The sequence below is a fragment of the Salvelinus fontinalis genome, chromosome 28 (genome assembly GCF_029448725.1).
Source record: "Salvelinus fontinalis isolate EN_2023a chromosome 28, ASM2944872v1, whole genome shotgun sequence".
Lineage (NCBI taxonomy): Eukaryota > Metazoa > Chordata > Actinopteri > Salmoniformes > Salmonidae > Salvelinus > Salvelinus fontinalis.
Window position 1 is genome coordinate 42,792,208 of NC_074692.1, and position 21,886 is coordinate 42,814,093.

The window sequence follows — 21,886 nt, forward strand, 5'->3', positions numbered from 1 at the left end:
GTAGATTGCAACTCCTCCCCCTTTGGCAGTTCTATCTTGACGGAAAATGTTGCAGTTGGGTATGAAAATGAAAATCTCAGAATTTTTGGTGGCCTTCCGAAGCCAGGATTCAGACACGGCAAGGACATCAGGGTTGGCAGAGTGTGCTAAAGCAGTGAGTAAAACAAACTTAGGAAGGAAGCTTCTGATGTTAACATGCATGAAACCAAGGTTTTTTCGATCACAGAAGTCAACAAATGAGAGTGCCTGGGGACACGCAGGGCCTGGGTAGTGTTGTAACCGAGGACACGCTTCAGCACTCGCCGGTCTTGTTGTGTGGCCTTCCACTTTGTGGCTGAGCCATTGTTGCTCCTAGATGTTTCCACTTACCAATAACAGCACTTACAGCTGACCGGGGCAGCTCTAGCAGGGCAGAAATGTTATGAACTGACTTGTTGGAAAGGTGGCATCCAATGACAGTGCCACTTTGAAATTGAAAGTTACTGAGCTCATCAGTAAGGCCAGTCTACTGCAAATGTTTGTCTATGGAGATTGAATGGCTGTGTGCCCAATTTTAAACAACTGTCAGCAACGGGTGGGGCTGAAATAGCTGAATCCACTCATTTGAAGGGCTCCACAAACTTTTGTATATATAGTGTACAACAAACACCTATGGGTGTCTCAAGCAGTGAACTTATATTACACATGCATGCGGAAAAAGTGTAAAATGTTCCACATAGAAGAACATACCAAATCCTAGGACATAGTGTATATAATACTGTAATAAGCTTACATAATTGCTGTCAAACTCCACAGTTGTCACTGACTGGTTGGATATTTATATTAATTTCCCAGTGTGCAAACAATTTCAGTACTTACAGCATTCATATCAATTCATTTATAAATTCATTTCAATGTTTTTGGCGGACATTTTTTTATTGACATGTCAATAAAACCCATGAACGCAACCGTTTATGTGAAATTGTTTTGTGTTCTACTTGGAGCTCTGGTTATCCTGAAAAGAAAACTGTAAAACACTTAATTGTGAGGCTATAAGGGCTAGACATACAGATAAATTAACGTCAGATAAATGAAAAGTAAATTTTTGCTGGAATCTCAGGACTGATAGGAAACCCTACCTACAATTAACCCTAGAGGTTATAAGTATGTAAGGGTTTAATCAAAGAGAGGCTATGCGTTCTATGGAAAATAATGAATGAGGTGGAAGGTGTTTTCCATGCAGAGCGGAACTGACCTTCCACAGAGTTGTGTTATTTTCTAGAGAACGCATAGAGCCCCGAGTTGAATATCCCCATTATACCATGGCTATAATTCAACATATTTGTCGCTAGAAATGTGTTCAACATCCACTGAAGTAGCTAGCAAGTTTACTATAGCTAACCAAATCATCAGTCCTAGCTTGCCATTATGAATACAACAAAATCAATGTTTTCAATTCGACTTTCGCCATAGAATGAACTATGGCCATTGAATTCTACCATGCAAATATGCCGTGAGTTATAGGGAAATAATGCCCTTCAAGTCAATCATATGTAAACATGAGGCTGCCAGTAGGAGAGAAAGTGAGTCTGATTTCAGTATCATGTCTAACAACAACAATACAGAGCTGGTTTTAGCAACGACAACTGAATAAATAATGCAAATGTAGGGGACACAGAGAGACATGAATGATGAATTGATGACGGAAAGGTGGGCCTCTTGAACGTCATGTTCAAAGACGCTATGAGGAAAGGTTTGGCTCCAGTTCGGCTGGTTTTACTCTGGTCATCTTGGAATAATGGAAAGCTGATTTTAACACCATGTAAAGTACAATGTACATGTTGCGTCAAAGGCAGACAATAGGAACAGATAATACAGCTCAATGTACAGTGCAGATACCCATCCATAGGTTTTAATGCACGAATCCTCAACACCATACACTGAGTATACAAAACATTAGGAACACCTGCTCTTTCCATGTCATAGACTGACCAGGTAAATTCAGCTGAAAGCTAAGAGCCCTTATGGATGTCACCTGTTAAATCCACTTCAATCAGTGTAGATGAAGGGAAAGAGACAGGTTAAAGAAGGATTTTTAAGCCTTGAGACAATCGAGACATGTATTGTGTATGTTTGCCATTCAGAGGTTGAATGGGCAAGACAAAAGATTTAAGTGCCTTTGAACGGGGTGTGGTAATTAATAATTGATTGGAATTATATAGCGCTTTTCTACAAACGGAGTTACTAAAAGCTCTTCACACAGTACGGGGAAACTCACCTCATCTACCACCAATGTGTAGAACCCACCTGGGTGATGCACGGCGGCCATTTTTGTGCCAGAACGCTCACCACACATCAGCTGGAGAGGTGAGGAGTGATATCTGCCAATTAGGAATGAGGGGGATGATTAGGTGGGGCCAGGTTGGGAATTTAGTCATGACACCAGGGTTAACACCCCTACTCTTATAAGAAGTGCATGGGATTTTTAATGACCACAAAGAGTCAAGACACCCATTTAAAGTCCCATCCGAAAGACGGCACCCTACACAGGGCAATGTCCCCAATCACTGCCCCGTGGCATTGGGATAGATAGACCAGAGGGAAGAGTGCCCCCTACTGGCCCTCCAACACCACTTCCAGCAGCATCTGATCTCCCATCCAGGGACAGACCAGGACCGACCCTGCTTATCTTCAGAGGCAAGGCAGCAGTGGGATGCAGGGTGGTATGCTGCTGGTAGTAGCTGCCAGGCACACCGGTTTGAGTGTGTCAATAACTGCAACGCAGATGGGTTTTCACACTTAACAGTTTCCCATGTGTATCAAGAATGGTCCACCACCCAAAGGACATCCAGCCAACTTGACACAACTGTGGGTTGGAGTCAACATGAGCCAGCATCCCGGTGAAACGCTTTCGACACCTGTAGAGGTGCCCCGACAAATTGAGGCTGATCTGAGGGCAAAAGGGGATGCAACTGAATATTAGGAAGGTGTTCCTAATGTTTCGTACACTCAGTGTAGATTTCCATTTTGTATATAAAATAAAAGATAAATCAGATATCACAACAGAGATTCAAAGTCTGTTAAGGTTCATTCTCCAACTCCATAGTAGTTGTTAAACTGCATTTGTAGTTTTTTTTTTAAATGTTGAGATTCCTGAAGCTAGCACCATGATGAGATTCCTAAAGCTATGTCCGATGGAGTAGGGCTGTACAGTTGTGTTTATGCATCAGTCCTCATCACTGCTCCATGCGTCTTCAAAAGCAGGATTCACCGTAGCCTGGCTCCCACCCTGGGATGGAGAAATACATTCAGTAAAATACTCTCAACTCACTCTACTCTCTCGCTGTCGTGTTGTTTTGAGTTAAAGTGATTGAGTAATCAGGAAAGCATTACAAACATTTCCCAAGTGCAAGCAAGCAATTATTATTCCGTTTCCCAAACTAAATAGGGCTATACTCGGCCTCGTCTTAGGGTAGTAAGTTGGTGGTTGAAGATATCCCTCTAGTGGTGAGGGCTGTGCTTTGGCAAAATGGATGGGGTTATATCCTGCCTGGTTGGCCCTGTTCGGGAGTATATCCGGACAGAGCCACAGTGTCTCCTGACCCCTCCTGTCTCAGCCTCCAGTAATTATGCTGCAATAGTTTGTGTCGGGGGGCTAGGGTCAGTCTGTTATATCTGGAGTATTTCTCCTGTCTTATCCAGTGTCCTGTGTGAATTTAAGTATGCTACCTCTAATTCTCTTTCTCTTCTCTCAGAGGACCTGAGCCCTAGGACCTTGCCTCAGGACTACCTGGCCTGATGACCCCTTGCTGTCCCCAGTCCACCTGGTCATGCTGCTGCTCCAGTTTCAACTGTTCTGCCTGCGGCTATGGAACCCTGACCTGTTCACTGGACGTGCTACCCTGTCCCGGACCTGCTGTTTTTCAACTCTCTCTCTCTACCGCACCTGTTGTCTCTAACTCTGAATGATCGGCTATGAAAAGCCAACTGACATTTACTCCTGAGGTGCTGACCTGTTGCACCCTCTACAACCACTGTGATTATTATTATCTGACCCTGCTGGTCATCTATGAGCGTTGGAACATCTTGGCCATGTACTGTTATAATCTCCACCCGGCACAGCCAGAAGAGGACTGGCCACCCCTCAGAGCCTGGTTCCTCTCTAGGTTTCTTCCTAGGTTCCTGCCTTTCTAGGGAGTTTTTCCTAGCCCCCGTGCTTCTACATCTGCATTGCTTGCTGTTTGTGGTTTTAGACTGGGTTTCTGTATAAGCACTTTGTGACATCGGCTGTTGTAAAAAGGGCTTTATAAATACATTTGATTGATTGATCACTCCGGATAAGAGTGTCTGCTAAATGTCTAAAATGTAAATGTACTGGTATCAAATAAAAAGGGCCTACTAGATGCCTGTCTATTAGTCTGGCTAATGTGACAGCATTTTAGAACAAGAACAGGGACCTGCGCATTATTACTACCCCCCAAACATGCTTTAAATTGTTTCTGCTGTGCAGCCTCCTACCTTGGCGGCTGTCCCTTCTTCTTCCACGTCTGGTGGTCGTACAACAGGAACCCAGGCTAGGATGTTACAGTCTTTACCCCCGCTGTACAGCTCCTGGAAACACACAGAAGAGAGGAGTGATTTAGCCTGGGTCTCAATACTCTGTGCTCTTTACGTCCTGGCCAGAGCCATATATTTATCTATATATACACTACCGTTCAAAAGTTTGGGGTCACTTAGAAATGTCTTTGATTTGAAAAGAAAAGCATTTTTTTTTGTCCATTAAAACAACATCAAATTGATCAGAAATACAGTGTAGACACTGTTAATATGGTTAATGACTATTGTAGCTGGAAACGGCAACATTTTTATGGAATATTTACATAGGCGTACAGAGGCCCATTATCAGCAACCATCACTCCTGTGTTCCACTGGCACGTTGTGTTAGCTAATCCCAAGTTTAGAATTTTAAAAAGGCTAATCTTTAGAAAAGCCTTTTGGAATTATGTTAGTGTAACGGATGTGAAATGGCTAGCTAGTTAGCGGGTACGCGCAAGTAGCATTTCAATCAGTTACGTCACTTGCTCTGAGACTTAAGTAGTGTTGCCCCTTGCTCTGCAAGGGCCGCGGCTTTTGTGGAGCGATGGGTAACGACGCTTCGTGGGTGTCAGTTGTTGATGTGTGCAGAAGGTCCCTGGTTCGCGCCCGTGTCGGGGCGAGGGGACGGTTTAAAGTTATACTGTTACATTAGCACAGCTGAAAACGGTTGTTCTGATTAAAGAAGCAATAAAAATGTCCTTCTTTAGACTAGTTGAGTATCTGGAGCATCAGCATTTGTGGTTTCGATTAGAAGGCCAGCATCCTGGAGTCGCCTCTTCACTGTTGACGTTGAGACTGGTGTTTTGCGGGTACTATTTAATGAAGCTGCCAGTTGAGGACTTCTGAGGCGTCTGTTTCTCAAACTAGACAATCTAATGTACTTGTCCTCTTGCTCAGGTGTGCACCGGGGCCTCCCACTCCTCTTTCTATTCTGGTTAGAGCCAGTTTGCGCTGTTCTGTGAAGGGAGTAGTACACAGCGTTGTATGAGATCTTCAGTTTCTTGGCAATTTCTCGCATGGAATTGCCTTCATTTCTGAGAACAAGAATACACTGACAAGTTTCAAAAGAAAGTTCTTGTTTCTGGCCATTTTGAGCCTGTAATTGAACCCACAAATGCTGATGTTCCAGATACTCAACTAGTCTAAAGGCCAGTTTTATTGCTTCATTAAATCAGAACAACAGTTTTCAGCTGTGCTAACATAATTGCAAAAGGCTTTTCTAATGATCAATTAGTCTTTTAAAATGATAAACTTGGATTAGCTAACACAAAATGCCATTGGAACACAGGAGTGATGGTTGCTGATAATGGGCCTCTGTACGCCTACGGAGATATTCCATAAAAAATAAGCCGTTTCCAGCTGCAATAGTCATTTACAACATTAACAATGTCTACACTGTATTTCTGATCAATTTGATGTTATTTTAACAGACAAAAAATGTGCTTTTCTTTCAAAATCAAGGACATTTCTAAGTGACCCCAAACCTTTGAACAGTAGTATATAGCTCTGGTCCTGGCTGCTGTTTTTTACCCATTTGGTTTAATCTCTGTGTCCCATATACACATGTTAGCATTCGGTCCTAAAATAGCTAAGTTTGTCAAGTGGAAAGAAACATGTTGAGAAAGTATCAGTGTTGATGGCGGGAGGAAGTACATAGCTATTACAGCAGTGTCTACCTTATGAAACACTAGACTCAAAACAATGACAATCATCATCCAGGAAAACAACCAATAGAAGTTCATTAATTCCAAACGTGCCAATCATTTGAAGAGGTGTATTTTTGGGTGGCAGGTAGCCTAGCGGTTAAGAGTGTTGGGCCAATAACCGAAAGGTCGCTGGCTCGAATCCCTAAGCCGACTAGGTGAAGAAGAAAAATATATATAATAATAATAAATATAATTAAAATCGGTCGATGTGCCCTTGAGCAAGGCACTAAACCCTAATTACTCCTGTAAGTCGCTCTGGATAAACGTGTCTGCTAAATGACTAAAATGTCAAATGTGGCATGTGGCATTAGCCTACTTCAAAAGACAAGAAGCAAAAAGACATTCCAGAACTATGTGTTCTTTCCAATAAACAAACACTCAAAGTTGCTCTGCCACATTCTTACAGGTTTAATAAGTAGGACGTTAGATATGAAATGCGATGTGCATGAGTAAGATATGCATTACAAGGAGATACTACGGAAACTGTAGAATCATGTATTAGGGAATCGATTAGCCTTTATGTGGTATAGCAGTTGGAGTGAAGAAAGGAAAGACCTGCCTTCGTAAAAGTAGATTATGGGATTATATGACATAGCACTACCCTGTTCTTCAACAAACCTCCCATTGCAGTGCTTTGACAAGAAAACTAAACTCTCCATAAAAGAGAACAAACTCATTTCTGGCCTTCACCTTTATAATCATTAAGGCCCAATTGTTTTTCATACCCCTGTGACTAGGCCATGGCTAATTACATGAGGATATTGACTTTAATATATCATCTATTCAAGGGTAAATGACCTACTGTAGCCTACCTCAAATACACCCCCACTGCAACTCAGATCTCGTCCTGCGCTCCAGATGTAAAGATCCAATCATTCTTCACAAATGCTAACCATTAACAGGAAAATGCAAAAGAGGGGATGCTGTCTCAATTCAGTATCTTCTTCGATTAACATTAGTGAAAGGCCACAGTGTTCCGTACCTCCCAAGGCAGGTTGTCATATCTGTGCCAACTGTACAATAACAAACTAACAACGCATCAGCTATCTACGTGCAGGACGCTGGTAATGTCGGTAGAATAGGAATTTGATATGATTCTCTGTGATGTACAGAAGGCCTTCAAGGCCTCTGGTCTGCTAGGGTCATATTCATTGGGAACCAAACAGAAGCAAATGGGTCAAAACAGGGAGGGACCTACCTGGTTATCCGTTGCAAAACATTTTGCTATGGTTTGCTACAGTGTGCACTAATGAATAGGACCCACGTCTCAGAGACCTTGATTCAACTTAGGAACAATATGACGTCACATGAGCTGATTTACATGAACATAAGTAAGGTATTGATAATGAACAAACATAATGATGTTAATAACACTGTCATTTCTTATTAGTCTATAGCCATAAAGGATGGACGCACCTACAGACAGACAGACAGAGTCAATCACCTGGTAGTCGGGGTGGAACTGGCAGCAGTCCACGTTGTTGTAGTGTCCCCTCAGCATGGTTACAAGTTCCCCGGTGTGTAGAGTGTACACCGCCACCGAGCTGCCACAAGGTACAAACACAAACTCCGGGCTGCAGCTACGAGACACCGTGATCTTTAACCCCTTACGGCTTTCGTTACTCACCTTCCCATAATTCACCTGAGAGACAGAGAGGAGTTGGGAGGGTCAGTTGGACGGATGACCAAGCTAACAGTAGAACAGCACTTCAACTATCAAACTGCTACAGAACATGATGCATGGAGACATTCAGAAACCAGGTTAAATATAGACCTCAACATGTGTTGTACTGATACGGACCACGCCAGCTAAAGTGGGCTTCCCTCGGATTTGTCGAGATTAACTGTTTAAAGATGTACTGTATAACTCATTTTAGGCAGAAGATGTGGCATGTTACTTTTAAAATATAAGGCAATGTTTATATGACCCCCCTTTCATACAGCCCCTTACTTACCACTTATTTTCAGGTATACCCCTTTTATAAATATCAGTGGGTAACAGGCAAATTGGGAGGTGTGGGGGGTGTTGTTAAACCCTGGGACCTGTTTGCAGTTCAAATTAGGGCAGTATTAAACAAAGGAAGAATTTACCTGCAAAAAAGCAGAGAACCATTCACCATTCATTCCTGTATTTTGGTTACAGGGTCTGAAAATGCAGGAATCATGACTTGGTCTTTAGCTGGCTTTTATTTGTCCATGTTTTTACTCCTTACCCCTTTCAGACATTCCAACATGTGGGATTTTAGTCTGTGTATAAAAGGGATATATGTCTTCAAGTCATCAAGCAGGCAAACTGTTTCTCCAAACCCAAAGCAGCACAGGACCTTTATGTGAAGGCTTGAGGCCTTCACCTGCAGACCCAGTTAGTGAGGGGAAGTTTATGTATGGAAGGTAATGGGGCTGGAGGCACAATGATGTCCCTTAGTGCTTGAGGCCGCTGTCACAGAGAGGGATGGCTACTGATCATTTAGGGTAAGGCCTGGAAGAGTCACACATGCTATATAATGTGTTCCAGACAAGGCATCCAGGGATGGGCAGGAAATGTGCACACACACAAACATGCACACTCAGACAGGGCCTCGGGGTAGAGCCTAGTCCTCACCCTCAACCATTGGATCCCTGCCAGACAAATTTTTGACCCTCTCACTCTCTGCATCTCTCTCGCTCGCTGTATCTCTCTTACACTTACACTTACACACACACACAGACAGAACCTACCAGTGTGTTTTTTCCATTGGCACTGTTCCACAGCCTCATGCGGTCGTCTGTTCCCGTGGTGAGAAGGTAGAGGCCGTCGACCGTGAAGCAGAGGCCATTTACCCTTCCATTATGGGCTGTGTTCACTGGCAAACACACACACGCGTCATTAAATGCCAATGAGATAATATAACTATTATTTAAGGGGAAAGGACACTGGGAAGAGCATTTGGTAATCATATCACTCAACCCTTTATCTCTTCACCCCGTTATCACGATGCTTTCACTATCATGTAGACATCTTCTCTTTACCCCGATATCACGATGCTTTCACTATCATGTAGACATCTTCTCTTCACCCCGTTATCACGACTCTTTCACTATCATGTAGACATCTTCTCTTTACCCCGTTATCACGATGCTTTCACTATCATGTAGACATCTTCTCTTTACCCCGTTATCACGATGCTTTCACTATCATGTAGACATCTTCTCTTTACCCCGTTATCACGACGCTTTCACTATCATGTAGACATCTTCTCTTTACCCCGATATCACGATGATGTAGACATCTTCTCTTTACCCCGATATCACGATGCTTTCACTATCATGTAGACATCTTCTCTTTACCCCCGATATCACGATGCTTTCACTATCATGTAGACATCTTCTCTTTACCCCCGATATCACGATGCTTTCACTATCATGTAGACATCTTCTCTTTACCCCGATATCACGATGCTTTCACTATCATGTAGACATCTTCTCTTTACCCCGATATCACGATGCTTTCACTATCATGTAGACATCTTCTCTTTACCCCGATATCAGGTGTGGGGGGGGGGAGTCGGGGAGGTGTGACAGTGTGTTCCTACCTGCCTCTGATGAGGCCTTGGACTTGTCCCCGTTGTGTTGGTCCAGAGAGAACAGGCTCCCTGAGGCCCGACGCACATCCCACACCAACACCCTGCTGTCAGTACTGAGGGAGAGAGAGAGAGAGAGAGCGAGAGATAGAGCAACAGAGAGAGCGCATGAGAAGCCGAAATCAACAGCCTTCCATATCTCAGGGGACATGTGTCAGTGCCCTGGGGCCTTATTTATTTTAATTTTTTTCACCTTTATTTAACCAGGTAGGCTAGTTGAGAACAAGTTCTCATTTGCAACTGCGACCTGGCCAAGATAAAGCATAGCAGTGTGAACAGACAACAACACAGAGTTACACATGGAGTAAACAATAAACAAGTCAATAACATGGTAGAAAAAAGAGAATCTATATACAATGTGTGCAAAAGGCATGAGGTAGGCAATAAATCGAATAATTACAATTTAGCAGATTAACACTGGAGTGATAAATCATCAGATGATCATGTGCAAGAAGAGATACTGGTGTGCAAAAGAGCAGAAAAGTAAATAAATAAAAGCAGTATGGGGTGCGTTAGGTAAATTGGGTGGGTAGTTTACAGATGGACTATGTACAGCTGCAGCGATCGGTTAGCTGCTCGGATAGCAGATTTTTAAAGTTGTTGAGGGAGATGAAAGTCTCCAACTTCAGAGATTTTTGCAATTCGTTCCAGTCGCAGGCAGCAGAGAACTGGAAGGAAAGGCGTCCAAATGAGGTTTTGGCTTTAGGGATGATCAGTGAGATACACCTGCTGGAGCGCGTGCTACGGGTGGGTGTAGCCATCGTGACCAGTGAACTGAGATAAGGCGGCACTTTACCTAGCATAGCCTTGTAGATGACCTGGAGCCAGTGGGTCTGACGACGAACATGTAGCGAGGGCCAGCCGACTAGGGCATACAGGTCGCAGTGGTGGGTCGTATAAGGTGCTTTAGTAACAAAACGGATGGCACTGTGATAAACTGCATCCAGTTTGCTGAGTAGAGTATTGGAAACTATTTAGTAGATGACATCGCCGAAGTCGAGGATCGGTAGGATAGTCAGTTTTACTAGGGTAAGTTTGGCGGCGTGAGTGAAGGAGGCTTTGTTGCGGAATAGAAAGCCGACTTTAGATTTGATTTTGGATTGGAGATGTTTGATATGAGTCTGGAAGGAGAGTTTGCAGTCTAGTCAGACACCTAGGTACTTATAGATGTCCACATATTCTAGGTCGGAACCGTCCAGGGTGGTGATGCTAGTCGGGCGTGCGGGTGCAGGCAGCGAACGGTTGAAAAGCATGCATTTGGTTTTACTAGCGTTTAAGAGCAGTTGGAGGCCACGGAAGGAGTGTTGTATGGCATTGAAGCTCGTTTGGAGGTTAGATAGCACAGTGTCCAGGGAAGGGCCGGAAGTATACAGAATGGTGTCGTCTGCGTAGAGGTGGATCAGGGAATCGCCCGCAGCAAGAGCAACATCATTGATGTATACAGAGAAAAGAGTCGGCCCGAGAATTGAACCCTGTGGTACCCCCATAGAGACTGCCAGAGGACCGGACAACATGCCCTCCGATTTGACACACTGAACTCTGTCTGCAAAGTAGTTGGTGAACCAGGCAAGGCAGTCATTAGAAAAACCGAGGCTATTGAGTCTGCCGATAAGAATATGGTGATTGACAGAGTCGAAAGCCTTGGCCAGGTCGATGAAGACGGCTGCACAGTAATGTCTTTTATCGATGGCGGTTATGATATCGTTTAGTACCTTGAGCGTGGCTGAGGTGCACCCGTGACCGGCTCGGAAACCGGATTGCACAGCGGAGAAGGTACGGTGGGATTCGAGATGGTCAGTGATCTGTTTGTTGACTTGGCTTTCGAAGACCTTAGCTAGGCAGGGCAGGATGGATATAGGTCTGTAACAGTTTGGGTCCAGGGTGTCTCCCCCTTTGAAGAGGGGGATGACCGCGGCAGCTTTCCAATCCTTGGGGATCTCAGATGATACGAAGGAGAGGTTGAACAGGCTGGTAATAGGGGGTGCGACAATGGCGGCGGACAGTTTCAGAAATAGGGGGTCCAGATTGTCAAGCCCAGCTGATTTGTATGGGTCCAGGTTTTCCAGCTCTTTCAGAACATCTGCTATCTGGATATGGGTAAAGGAGAAGCTGGGGAGGCTTGAGCGAGTAGCAGCGGGGGGGGGGGGGGGGGGGGGGCGGGGCTGTTGGCCAAGGTTGGAGTCGCCAGGAGGAAGGCATGGCCAGCCATTGAGAAATGTTTGTTGAAGTTTTCGATTATCACGGACTTATCAGTGGTGACCGTGTTACCTAGCCTCAGTGCAGTGGGCAGCTGGGAGGAGGTGCTCTTGTTTTCCATGGACTTTACAGTATCCCAGAACTTTTTGGAGTTAGAGCTACAGGATGCAAATTTCTGCTTGAAAAAGCTGGCCTTTGCTTTCCTGACTGATTGCGTGTATTGGTTCCTGACTTCCCTGAACAGTTGCATATCGCGGGGGCTCTTCGATGCTATTGCAGTTCGCCACAGGATGTTTTTGTGCTGGTCGAGGGCAGTCAGGTCTGGAGTGAACCAAGGGCTATATCTGTTCTTGGTTCTGCATTTTTTGAACGGAGCATGCTTGTCTAATATGGTGAGGAAGTAACTTTTAAAGAATGACCAGGCATCCTCAACTGACGGGATGAGGTCAATATCCTTCCAGGGTACCCGGGCCAGGTCGATTAGAAAGGCCTGCTCGCAGAAGTGTTTTAGGGAGCGTTTGACAGTGATGAGGGGTGGTCGTTTGACCGCGGACCCGTGGCGGATACAGGCAATGAGGCAGTGATCGCTGAGATCCTGATTGAAAACAGCAGAGGTGTATTTGGAGGGCAAGTTGGTCAGGATAATGTCTATTAGGGTGCCCATGTTTACGGATTTAGGGTTGTACCTGGTGGGTTCCTTGATGATTTGTGTGAGATTGAGGGCATCAAGCTTAGATTGTAGGACTGCCGGGGTGTTAAGCATATCCCAGTTTAGGTCACCTAACAGGACAAACTCTGAAGCTAGATGGGGAGCGATCAATTCACAGATGGTGTCCAGGGCACAGCTGGGAGCTGAGGGGGGTCGGTAGCAGGCGGCAACAGTGAGAGACTTATTTCTGGAGAGATTAATTTTTAGAATTAGAAGTTCGAACTGTTTGTGCATAGACCTGGAAAGTATGACAGAACTTTGCAGGCTATCTCTGCAGTAGATTGCAACTCCTCCCCCTTTGGCAGTTCTATCTTGACGGAAAGTGTTATAGTTGGGTATGGAAATCTCAGAGTTTTTGGTGGCCTTCCTAAGCCAGGATTTGGACACGGCAAGGACATCAGGGTTGGCAGAGTGTGCTAAAGTGGTGAGTAAGGCAAACTTAGGGAGGAGGCTTCTGATGTTGACATGCATGAGGCCAAGGCTTTTTCGATCACAGAAGTCAACAAATGAGGGTGACTGGGGACATGCAGGGCCTGGGTTTACCTCCACATCACCCGAGGAACAGAGGAGTAGTAGGATGAGGGTGCGGCTAAAGGCTATCAAAACTGGTCGCCTAGAGCGTTGGGGACAAGGAATAAAAGGAGCAGATTTATGGGCGTGGTAGAATAAATTCTGGGCATAATGTGCAAACCAGGGTATGGTGGGGCACGGGTACAGCGGAGGCAAGCCCAGGCACTGGGTGATGATAAGAGAGGTTGTATCTCTGGACATGCTGGTCTCAATGGGTGAGGTCACCGCATGTGTGGGGGGTGGGACAAAGGAGGTATCAGAGGTACGGAGAGTGGAACTACGGGGTCCATTGCAAACCAAAACAATGATAACTAACCTGAACAACAGTATGCAAGGCATATTGATATTTGAGAGAGACATACAATAAGGCATAAAGTGATTGCAGGTCTTGATTGGGAGAGCTAGCTAAAACAACAGGTGAGATAACAGCAGCTAGTCAGCTAACACAGCAACTGAAGGTAAAAAGGGCGACGACTAGGCAGAGAGGGTCGGATTAACTACACACAGATCCTGAGTTAAAGCACAGAGCCGACAGATAAAACACAAATAAACAGAATGGAGTACCGTGAATTAATGGACAGTCAAGCAGTCATCAGCTATGTAGCCAAGTGATCATAGTGTCCAGGGGGCAGCCGTAGACGGAGCAGTGAGGCCATAAAGTTAGTAGCCCGGGGGGTGGTCTGCTCAGACGGAGGGGGTCTGCTCAGACGGAGGCCGGTTGAGGGCACAGCGGATGGGGTATTCGTCTGCAGACCAGACGTGGTCGTGTCGACAGAGAATCCAAGCCGGATGGCGATGGCGAAAGAGAGGTTGTGAATTGTAGAATTGTGTTTGCTAACTGGTGCTAGCTTCCTGGCTGCGCTAGCTGCAAGATAAGCTAGCAGTTAGCAGACCGGGGCTAGCAAGTTAGCCTTTGGGGGACGTCGCGATGGGGGGAGGTCTGTTTTTGACTCTTCGTGCGGTGACGTCGATAGACCAGTCGTGGAATTAGTAGGGTTCCAGGTAGCTCTAGGTAGCTAGCGGGCCTAGTAGGTTAGCAGAATGGGCCTTCAGCGGGCGTCACGCCTGAGGGGCCTGTTGGAGTCCTCGGGCAGATTATGTCGGTATTCCAGTCGTAGAGGATCGGCGGGGTTCCGTGCTCCGTACCGGCAGTAAAGGGGTCCGGATATTGTAGCCCAGGAGTGGGCTTCAGTGGTAGCACAGAAGCCCTAGCCGGGCTAGCTTCAGGCTAATTGGTGCTTGCTCCGGGATGGAAACGCTAGCCAGGAGTGGTCACCCGGGATTGTGGTTAGCTAGTTGCGAAGATCCAGATGAAAATGTTCAGAGTTTGCGGTAGGAATCCGGGGATATGGAGAGAAAATAGGTCCGTTATGCTCTGGTTTTAGTCACGTTGTTCGAACTAGCGAGAGCTTTCCGAGCTAAAGGTTAGCTGATGACCGCTAGCAATGGTTTGCTAACTGATAGCTGGTAGGTAGTTAGCTGGCTATCTTCGGTTGATGGATTCCAGATCAGAAGTAAATAGAAATACTTTAGAAAAAAGCAGATCCACGCCACATTGGGTGAGGCGGGTTGCAGGAGAGTAGAAGTTGAGGTTTAAGAAAATATTTTTAAAAAGATATGCGAAGAAAAAGATGTAAAAAGATATATACAAGGGATACGGGACACGACAGGACAAAGACGTCTACACTGCTACGCCATCTTGGAAATATGTGCATTATAGGGATATATAAATGTCCCTTACATAAACGTCCTAACTGGTCTGCAGATGAAGGTTCACATCAACAACGTAACACTACAACAATGCAACACAATCCCTTAAATGATCCAGCTACAGAATTGTGCCTCAAATTTCCTCAAAACAGTCCTCCAAATAAAAAAAAAGAATTTCAGTCCATACAAAATGTTCAAAGACAGTGTGCTTCACTGTCCAATTGCCCATGTTATCAGTAGCAGTTGAAATGCTGCTCGGTTGTTTTTCAAATCACTTACAGCCCAAAGGGACAGTGATTTGATCCCAATGGTTTAATTAGCAGATCTAATTTGGCGTAAACCAATGGAGTACTCTCTCCCTGCCATATGCTGCATTGTTATTCCCAGGGAATAGAGGCTGGTTCAGTCTCTCTGTATGCCAATGAGTTCAGGTGACATACTGATACAGTCTAGTTATGGTAATAGAAAGTGGAATCCCTTTCACTAGCTAGATTGGAATTTCTATGATACTTGGGCGTGAAATGAGGGAGGAACATTTATCTAAAGGCCCTTCAAGGTAGTTGTTTCTCTCCAGGTTAGGTGTAGGTCGGCCTACCTGGCTGTAGCTAAAATGTGCTCATATCTTGGCGACCACCGAACAGATAGGACCTCACCTCTGTGACCTGAGGGATAGAAAGGACAGTCAGTGGAAGTGTGTGTTACTGTAGACACGTTTTACTCTACTTGTGAGTACCAGAAGTCCTCACAAGAAAAGTAAACCAAATAAAACTCAGAAGTGAGGACATTTTGCCAGGCCTCACTTGTAAAAAGGCTATTTTAGGCTTAGGGGTTAAGTTTAGGCTCCCGAGTGGTGTAGCGGTCTAAGGCACTGCATCTCAGTGCAAGAGGCGTCACTACAGTCCCTGGTTCAAATCCAGGCTGTATCACATCCAGCCATGATTGGGAGTCCCATAGGGCGGCGCACAATTGGCCCAGTATCGTCCGGGTTTGGCCGGGGTAGGGAGCCATTGTAAATAAGAATTTGTTCTTAACTGACTTGCCTAGTTAAATAAAGGTTCAATTAGGTTGAGGGAAAATAGGATTTTGAAGTCCTCACAAGTATAGTAAGACATAGGGGTGGGTGGGTGTGTGTGTGGCTCTCACCCTGCAAAACCTGGATGCGTGAGCCAGACTTCAGGTCACAGAGCTGTACTTTCTGGTCTTTGGTACCAACTGAGAACACACAGATCAATGGATTGCTTGAAAGGTTACATACAGTACGACTAACACAAAGAAAAACATCTCTACTTTCACTATGTGTGTTAATGCTTTGTGACAGAGGAGAAACTGGAGGCCCTGGTTCTCTCAGATTAGATAGGAATGTATAACAGAGCAGTTCTACTATTGGATAAACATGAGCTAATAACACACATCATTCACTTAGGGGATGAGAGCTGACAGGGAGCTAGAGCTGACAGGGAGCTAGAGCTGACAGGGAGCTAGAGCTGACAGGGAGCTAGAGCTGACAGGGAGCTAGAGCTGACAGGGAGCTAGAGCTGACAGGGAGCTAGAGCTGACAGGGAGCTAGAGCTGACAGGGAGCTAGAGGTGACAGGGATGGACACAAATTAACCAGGGTTGAGTCCATTTGTTAGAAACCCGACACAAATAAAATTATAATTCTGGTCCGCCTGACAAATTCTGATCATTCTAGCACCACCAGAACTTTCCAGAAAAAGGTTGATTGTGCCATCAGTAAAATGTGTAATTGAAAGACTTCATGGCATTTTGTTTTGAGTTTGGGAAGAATCTCAGAGAAACAAAAAACTGACTGAGTGAGAGCAGTGTGGGTGATTGGGAAGGTATGTGTAACCAGTCTGTCCTGCTCTGTCAGCAGGGGGGCAGAGCCTGGATTCCTGTCATGTCTCCAGAACGTCTCTCTAAACTCTTCCTGAGTCAGTTCCAACCCCTGACACCCCTAGGGGCATACACTCTGTACCACACAGCTCTTTCACAATCAACATTTTCATTTTATTTTGTTTGATTTACTGAGGCCTCATATGTTCATTCTTAGATTATATCAATAAGACATAGACAGTAAATCATATTTTAAGAGCATGACAAACACATACAATTTCACCCACAGCCAGGTCACTCGTGATAAAAGTCAGAATTCGACGTTCATCCATGTCTAAGGACATTGGGAGATGACGTGGAAACCGGCCACTAGGCTTCAAGTAGGTTTTGGTGTTGCTAGGGCATTGTGGACAGGGATGAGGGATGCTGGATAGGCGTAAGCTTCTGTCTCTGGTGTCTAAGGTTGCATGCTCAAATCCAGCTACAGAAAGTTGTTTTTGAGATTTTGGTTTTGAATTAAACCTATCCCAAATCTTAACCCTTACCTTAGGCATCAACTCAAAATGGTTAACCATAAAACTTAACCTTAAAAACACTTCAAAATGTGACTTATACAACATCTTCGAAATGTGACGTTTAAGAAACATAGATGAACGTCTAATTCTGACGTGAGACAGAGCTTGCTACCCACACACACCTGCGATGAGGCTGTGTTTCCTGGCAATGGGGGACATGTGGTGACAGTAGACGTTTCCTTCAAACTGGAACACTTCAGCGGGCTACAGACACACAAGAAGAAGGAACTATCTATCAGCTTTAGTTCAACACGAACATAAACTTGATATCTCTGTGCTGTACAGAGACAACACTACTACATGGGAAGAGCAAACATGTATAGAAAACCACTGTTCAGTCAGTCGGTCAGCCGGCCAGCACGATAGGAAAGAACACTGTCGTGACTGACTGACACAATGGGACCAGGAGACAGAAATGAGGGATGCGGCTGTGAGACTGGGAGAGGAATGGAGGGGAGTGGAGGAGAACAGAGCAGGGGACTAGGATGCTGGAGGAGAGGAATGGAGGGGAGTGGAGGAGAACAGAGCAGGGGACTAGGTTGCTGGAGGAGAGGAATGGAGGGGAGTGGAGGAGAACAGAGCAGGGGACTAGGAAGCTGGAGGAGAGGAATGGAGGGGAGTGGAGGAGAACAGAGCAGGGGACTAGGATGCTGGAGGAGAGGAATGGAGGGGAGTGGAGGAGAACAGAGCAGGGGACTAGGAAGCTGGAGGAGAGGAATGGAGGGGAGTGGAGGAGAACAGAGCAGGGGACTAGGATGCTGGAGGAGAGGAATGGAGGGGAGTGGAGGAGAACAGAGCAGGGGACTAGGAAGCTGGAGGAGAGGAATGGAGGGGAGTGGAGGAGAACAGAGCAGGGGACTAGGAAGCTGGAGGAGAGGAATGGAGGGGAGTGGAGGAGAACAGAGCAGGGGACTAGGAAGCTGGAGGAGAGGAATGGAGGGGAGTGGAGGAGAACAGAGCAGGGGACTAGGATGCTGGAGGAGAGGAATGGAGGGGAGTGGAGGAGAACAGAGCAGGGGACTAGGTTGCTGGAGGAGAGGAATGGAGGGGAGTGGAGGAGAACAGAGCAGGGGACTAGGAAGCTGGAGGAGAGGAATGGAGGGGAGTGGAGGAGAACAGAGCAGGGGACTAGGTTGCTGGAGGAGAGGAATGGAGGGGAGTGGAGGAGAACAGAGCAGGGGACTAGGAAGCTGGAGGAGAGGAATGGAGGGGAGTGGAGGAGAACAGAGCAGGGGACTAGGATGCTGGAGGAGAGGAATGGAGGGGAGTGGAGGAGAACAGAGCAGGGGACTAGGAAGCTGGAGGAGAGGAATGGAGGGGAGTGGAGGAGAACAGAGCAGGGGACTAGGATGCTGGAGGAGAGGAATGGAGGGGAGTGGAGGAGAACAGAGCAGGGGACTAGGAAGCTGGAGGAGAGGAATGGAGGGGAGTGGAGGAGAACAGAGCAGGGGACTAGGAAGCTGGAGGAGAGGAATGGAGGGGAGTGGAGGAGAACAGAGCAGGGGACTAGGAAGCTGGAAGAGAGGAATGGAGGGGAGTAGAGGAGAACAGAGCAGGGGACTAGGAAGCTGGAGGAGAGGAATGGAGGGGAGTGGAGGAGAACAGAGCAGGGGACTAGGAAGCTGGAGGAGAGGAATGGAGGGGAGTGGAGGAGAACAGAGCAGGGGACTAGGAAGCTGGAGGAGAGGAATGGAGGGGAGTGGAGGAGAACAGAGCAGGGGACTAGGAACCTGGAGGAGAGGAATGGAGGGGAGTGGAGGAGAACAGAGCAGGACATGGCAGTGTGGGAGAACAGAGCAGGGGACTAGGAAGCTGGAGGAGAGGAATGGAGGGGAGTGGAGGAGAACAGAGCAGGGGACTAGGAAGCTGGAGGAGAGGAATGGAGGGGAGTGGAGGAGAACAGAGCAGGGGACTAGGAAGCTGGAGGAGAAGAATGGAGGGGAGTGGAGGAGAACAGAGCAGGGGACTAGAAAGCTGGAGGAGGAGAGGAATGGAGGGGAGTGGAGGAGAACAGAGCAGGGGACTAGAAAGCTGGAGGAGAGGAATGGAGGAGAACAGAGCAGGGGATTAGGAAGCTGGAGGAGGAGAGGAATGGAGGAGAACAGAGCAGGTGACTATGAAGCTGGAGGAGAAGAATGGAGGGGAGTGGAGGAGAACAGAGCAGGGGACTAGAAAGCTGGAGGAGAGGAATGGAGGAGAACAGAGCAGGGGACTAGGAAGCTGGAAGAGGAGAGGAATGGAGGAGAACAGAGCAGGGGACTAGGAAGCTGGAGGAGGAGAGGAATGGAGGAGAACAGAGCAGGTGACTATGAAGCTGGAGTAAGAGAGGAATGGAGGGGAGTGGAGGAGAACAGAGCAGGGGACTAGGAAGCTGGAGGACGAGAGTAGAGTGACAGTTACAATGCAAATCCCTCTGCAAACAAGTTTTGCTGTACCCTAGCTGACTCTGAGGTAACCATGGCACAGCGTGATTCTAGCTCATCACAGAGAGCACCATATGGCCATAAAAGGCAAAGAGTGCGAGAGAGAGACAAAGAGTTAAAGAGAGTATGTAAGGTGTACCTTTAGTGTCTCAGTGTCCCAGACCTTCATGGTTTTGTCAAAGGAGCTGGAGACAAACATGCCTGTGTCATGTGGGTACCACTGCACTGTCTCTACACTGAACCTGTGGACATACTGACTGGACCTGCAACACAAACACACTAACAGTGTCCACCAGATCCTCTCACACACACACACACACACACACACACACACACACACACACACACACACACACACACACACACACACACACACACACACACATTGATGCTGCCATCTAGTGGATGCCATCAGGTATGTGAGCCACACACCTGCCTACAGTGCAGACTGCTTTACAGGTGTATTGGGGTTTCCTGCTGTTGTTCTCCAGGTCATACACAACAATCACCCCATCTGCCCCTCCAGATAGCATGCTACAGAACAGACAAGAGGCGAGGGTTATCTCCCAATGAAATAGCACCAGAAGGATTCTAAAAAAGTACTATACAGGCAACATGTCTATGTTGAATTGTAGGAGGTTGCTTATGTATCACGTTATGTTGAAATCAGGTGATGACGGAACTATGCATTAGGTTACATGTTATAGGCCTAGACTATATGGTAATCATAACAAATGATGTCCTCAATTGATATATTGTCAGACCTACTACTAATGATACTTACTATCTGCCCTCAATGACTTCAATGTCTATGGTGTTTATGCCGTTGCTATGGATTCGATCCACATCTCTGTCATGATTCAGCTCTAAATTGAGGACCCTTAAGAGAAAACAAAGGAGACAGAGTCATGACGTCAGTGATCTTCAGGTCGGAAAGTAGGAGATGCCCGTGTTCCCAAAATGGAATTCTGAGTTGGATGGTCGTTCAAAATATTTTTAGTAGTCGGAGCTCGTTTTTTACCGAGTTCCTAGTTGTGATGAACGCACTGAAGTCGGAGATTTCCGAGTTCCCAGTTGTTTTGAATGCGTCATAACACCAACACGGAAGCCTAATTAATTACCACAACCAGTCATAAACCCCGCCTATGTCTACAATGTATCTAAATAAAATGTTATTTTAAACCTAGACACACTGTTGACCTTATGCCCAAACTTAAATTAAGACACCAAAGCAAATAGTTGTTTTCATGAATTTTTACGATATAGACCATTTTTGACTGTGACAACTAGTGATACCGACAAACACTGGTAACAGTAACGTTAGCGTTCCCAGGAATGATATGGCCATCTTTCCCCTCACCTCACTCACCTCCGTGTTGACTCTGCCCGTCTCAGACGAAGTGGGTCGTCAAGTCCAGCCTGTCTTGCTGTTAGAAAACCCAACATCTTCCCAAAATAAATTAATCTTTAAATTTCGTAGCTAGCTAGCCTTACAGGAATGTTTATGTTTGTTCTCAAGCTAGCATAGCTAGCTCGAGGGTTGGTTACCCATCTAACGTTACACGTTAAATATCGTTAGCTACTGAACTAGTTTTTCAAACGCTTTGTGTGTACAATACATATTTGTGATCTGGGATTGATAAAAACCCGATCGAATCATTTTATGCCATCTGTCTTATTTAACATCATTTAGCAAGCTAACTCCCAGTCAACAAGGGACGTGTGAGTGGCCATGTTGTTACGTCAGGATGTTTGAATACCGCTCTGGTATAACAAGCGCGCTCATTGGTTACTCTGATTCAGTCATCCAATCAAAACATATCTTACTCTTATCTGTTTTTAGATTGCGTAAACAACAATTCCAATTGAATATGCGTTGATAGGACTGGTTGTATGGTGAAGTATACGAGAACGATCGCTGCATATATTATATTTTCTCAATATGAGCAGGATCGGAGGTCTATTAC

The 21,886-nt window shown here is 45.9% G+C and overlaps 1 protein-coding gene across 8 annotated transcripts; it reads right to left on the reverse strand.

The window, feature by feature from the left end:
- Positions 1–894: 894 nt before the first annotated feature.
- LOC129826751 (DNA excision repair protein ERCC-8-like) lies at positions 895–21,668 on the reverse strand. Of its 8 annotated transcripts, none has more exons than XM_055887799.1 (12): positions 21,289–21,668; positions 20,704–20,799; positions 20,352–20,453; positions 20,059–20,182; positions 17,619–17,700; positions 16,230–16,298; positions 15,682–15,748; positions 9,854–9,957; positions 9,000–9,124; positions 7,726–7,923; positions 4,498–4,590; positions 895–3,268 (listed from the first exon to the last, which is right to left on the reverse strand). In XM_055887799.1, the coding sequence occupies exons 1-12, from the start codon at positions 21,363–21,365 to the stop codon at positions 3,206–3,208; spliced, it is 1,200 nt and encodes a 399-aa protein (XP_055743774.1). In that variant the 5' UTR covers positions 21,366–21,668; the 3' UTR covers positions 895–3,205. The 8 variants fall into 8 exon arrangements, with proteins under 8 accessions (XP_055743774.1, XP_055743773.1, XP_055743775.1 ...); XM_055887798.1 differs by having other exon boundaries at positions 17,613–17,700; XM_055887800.1 differs by having other exon boundaries at positions 17,613–17,700; positions 21,280–21,368.
- Between the last annotated feature and the right edge of the window lie 218 nt (positions 21,669–21,886).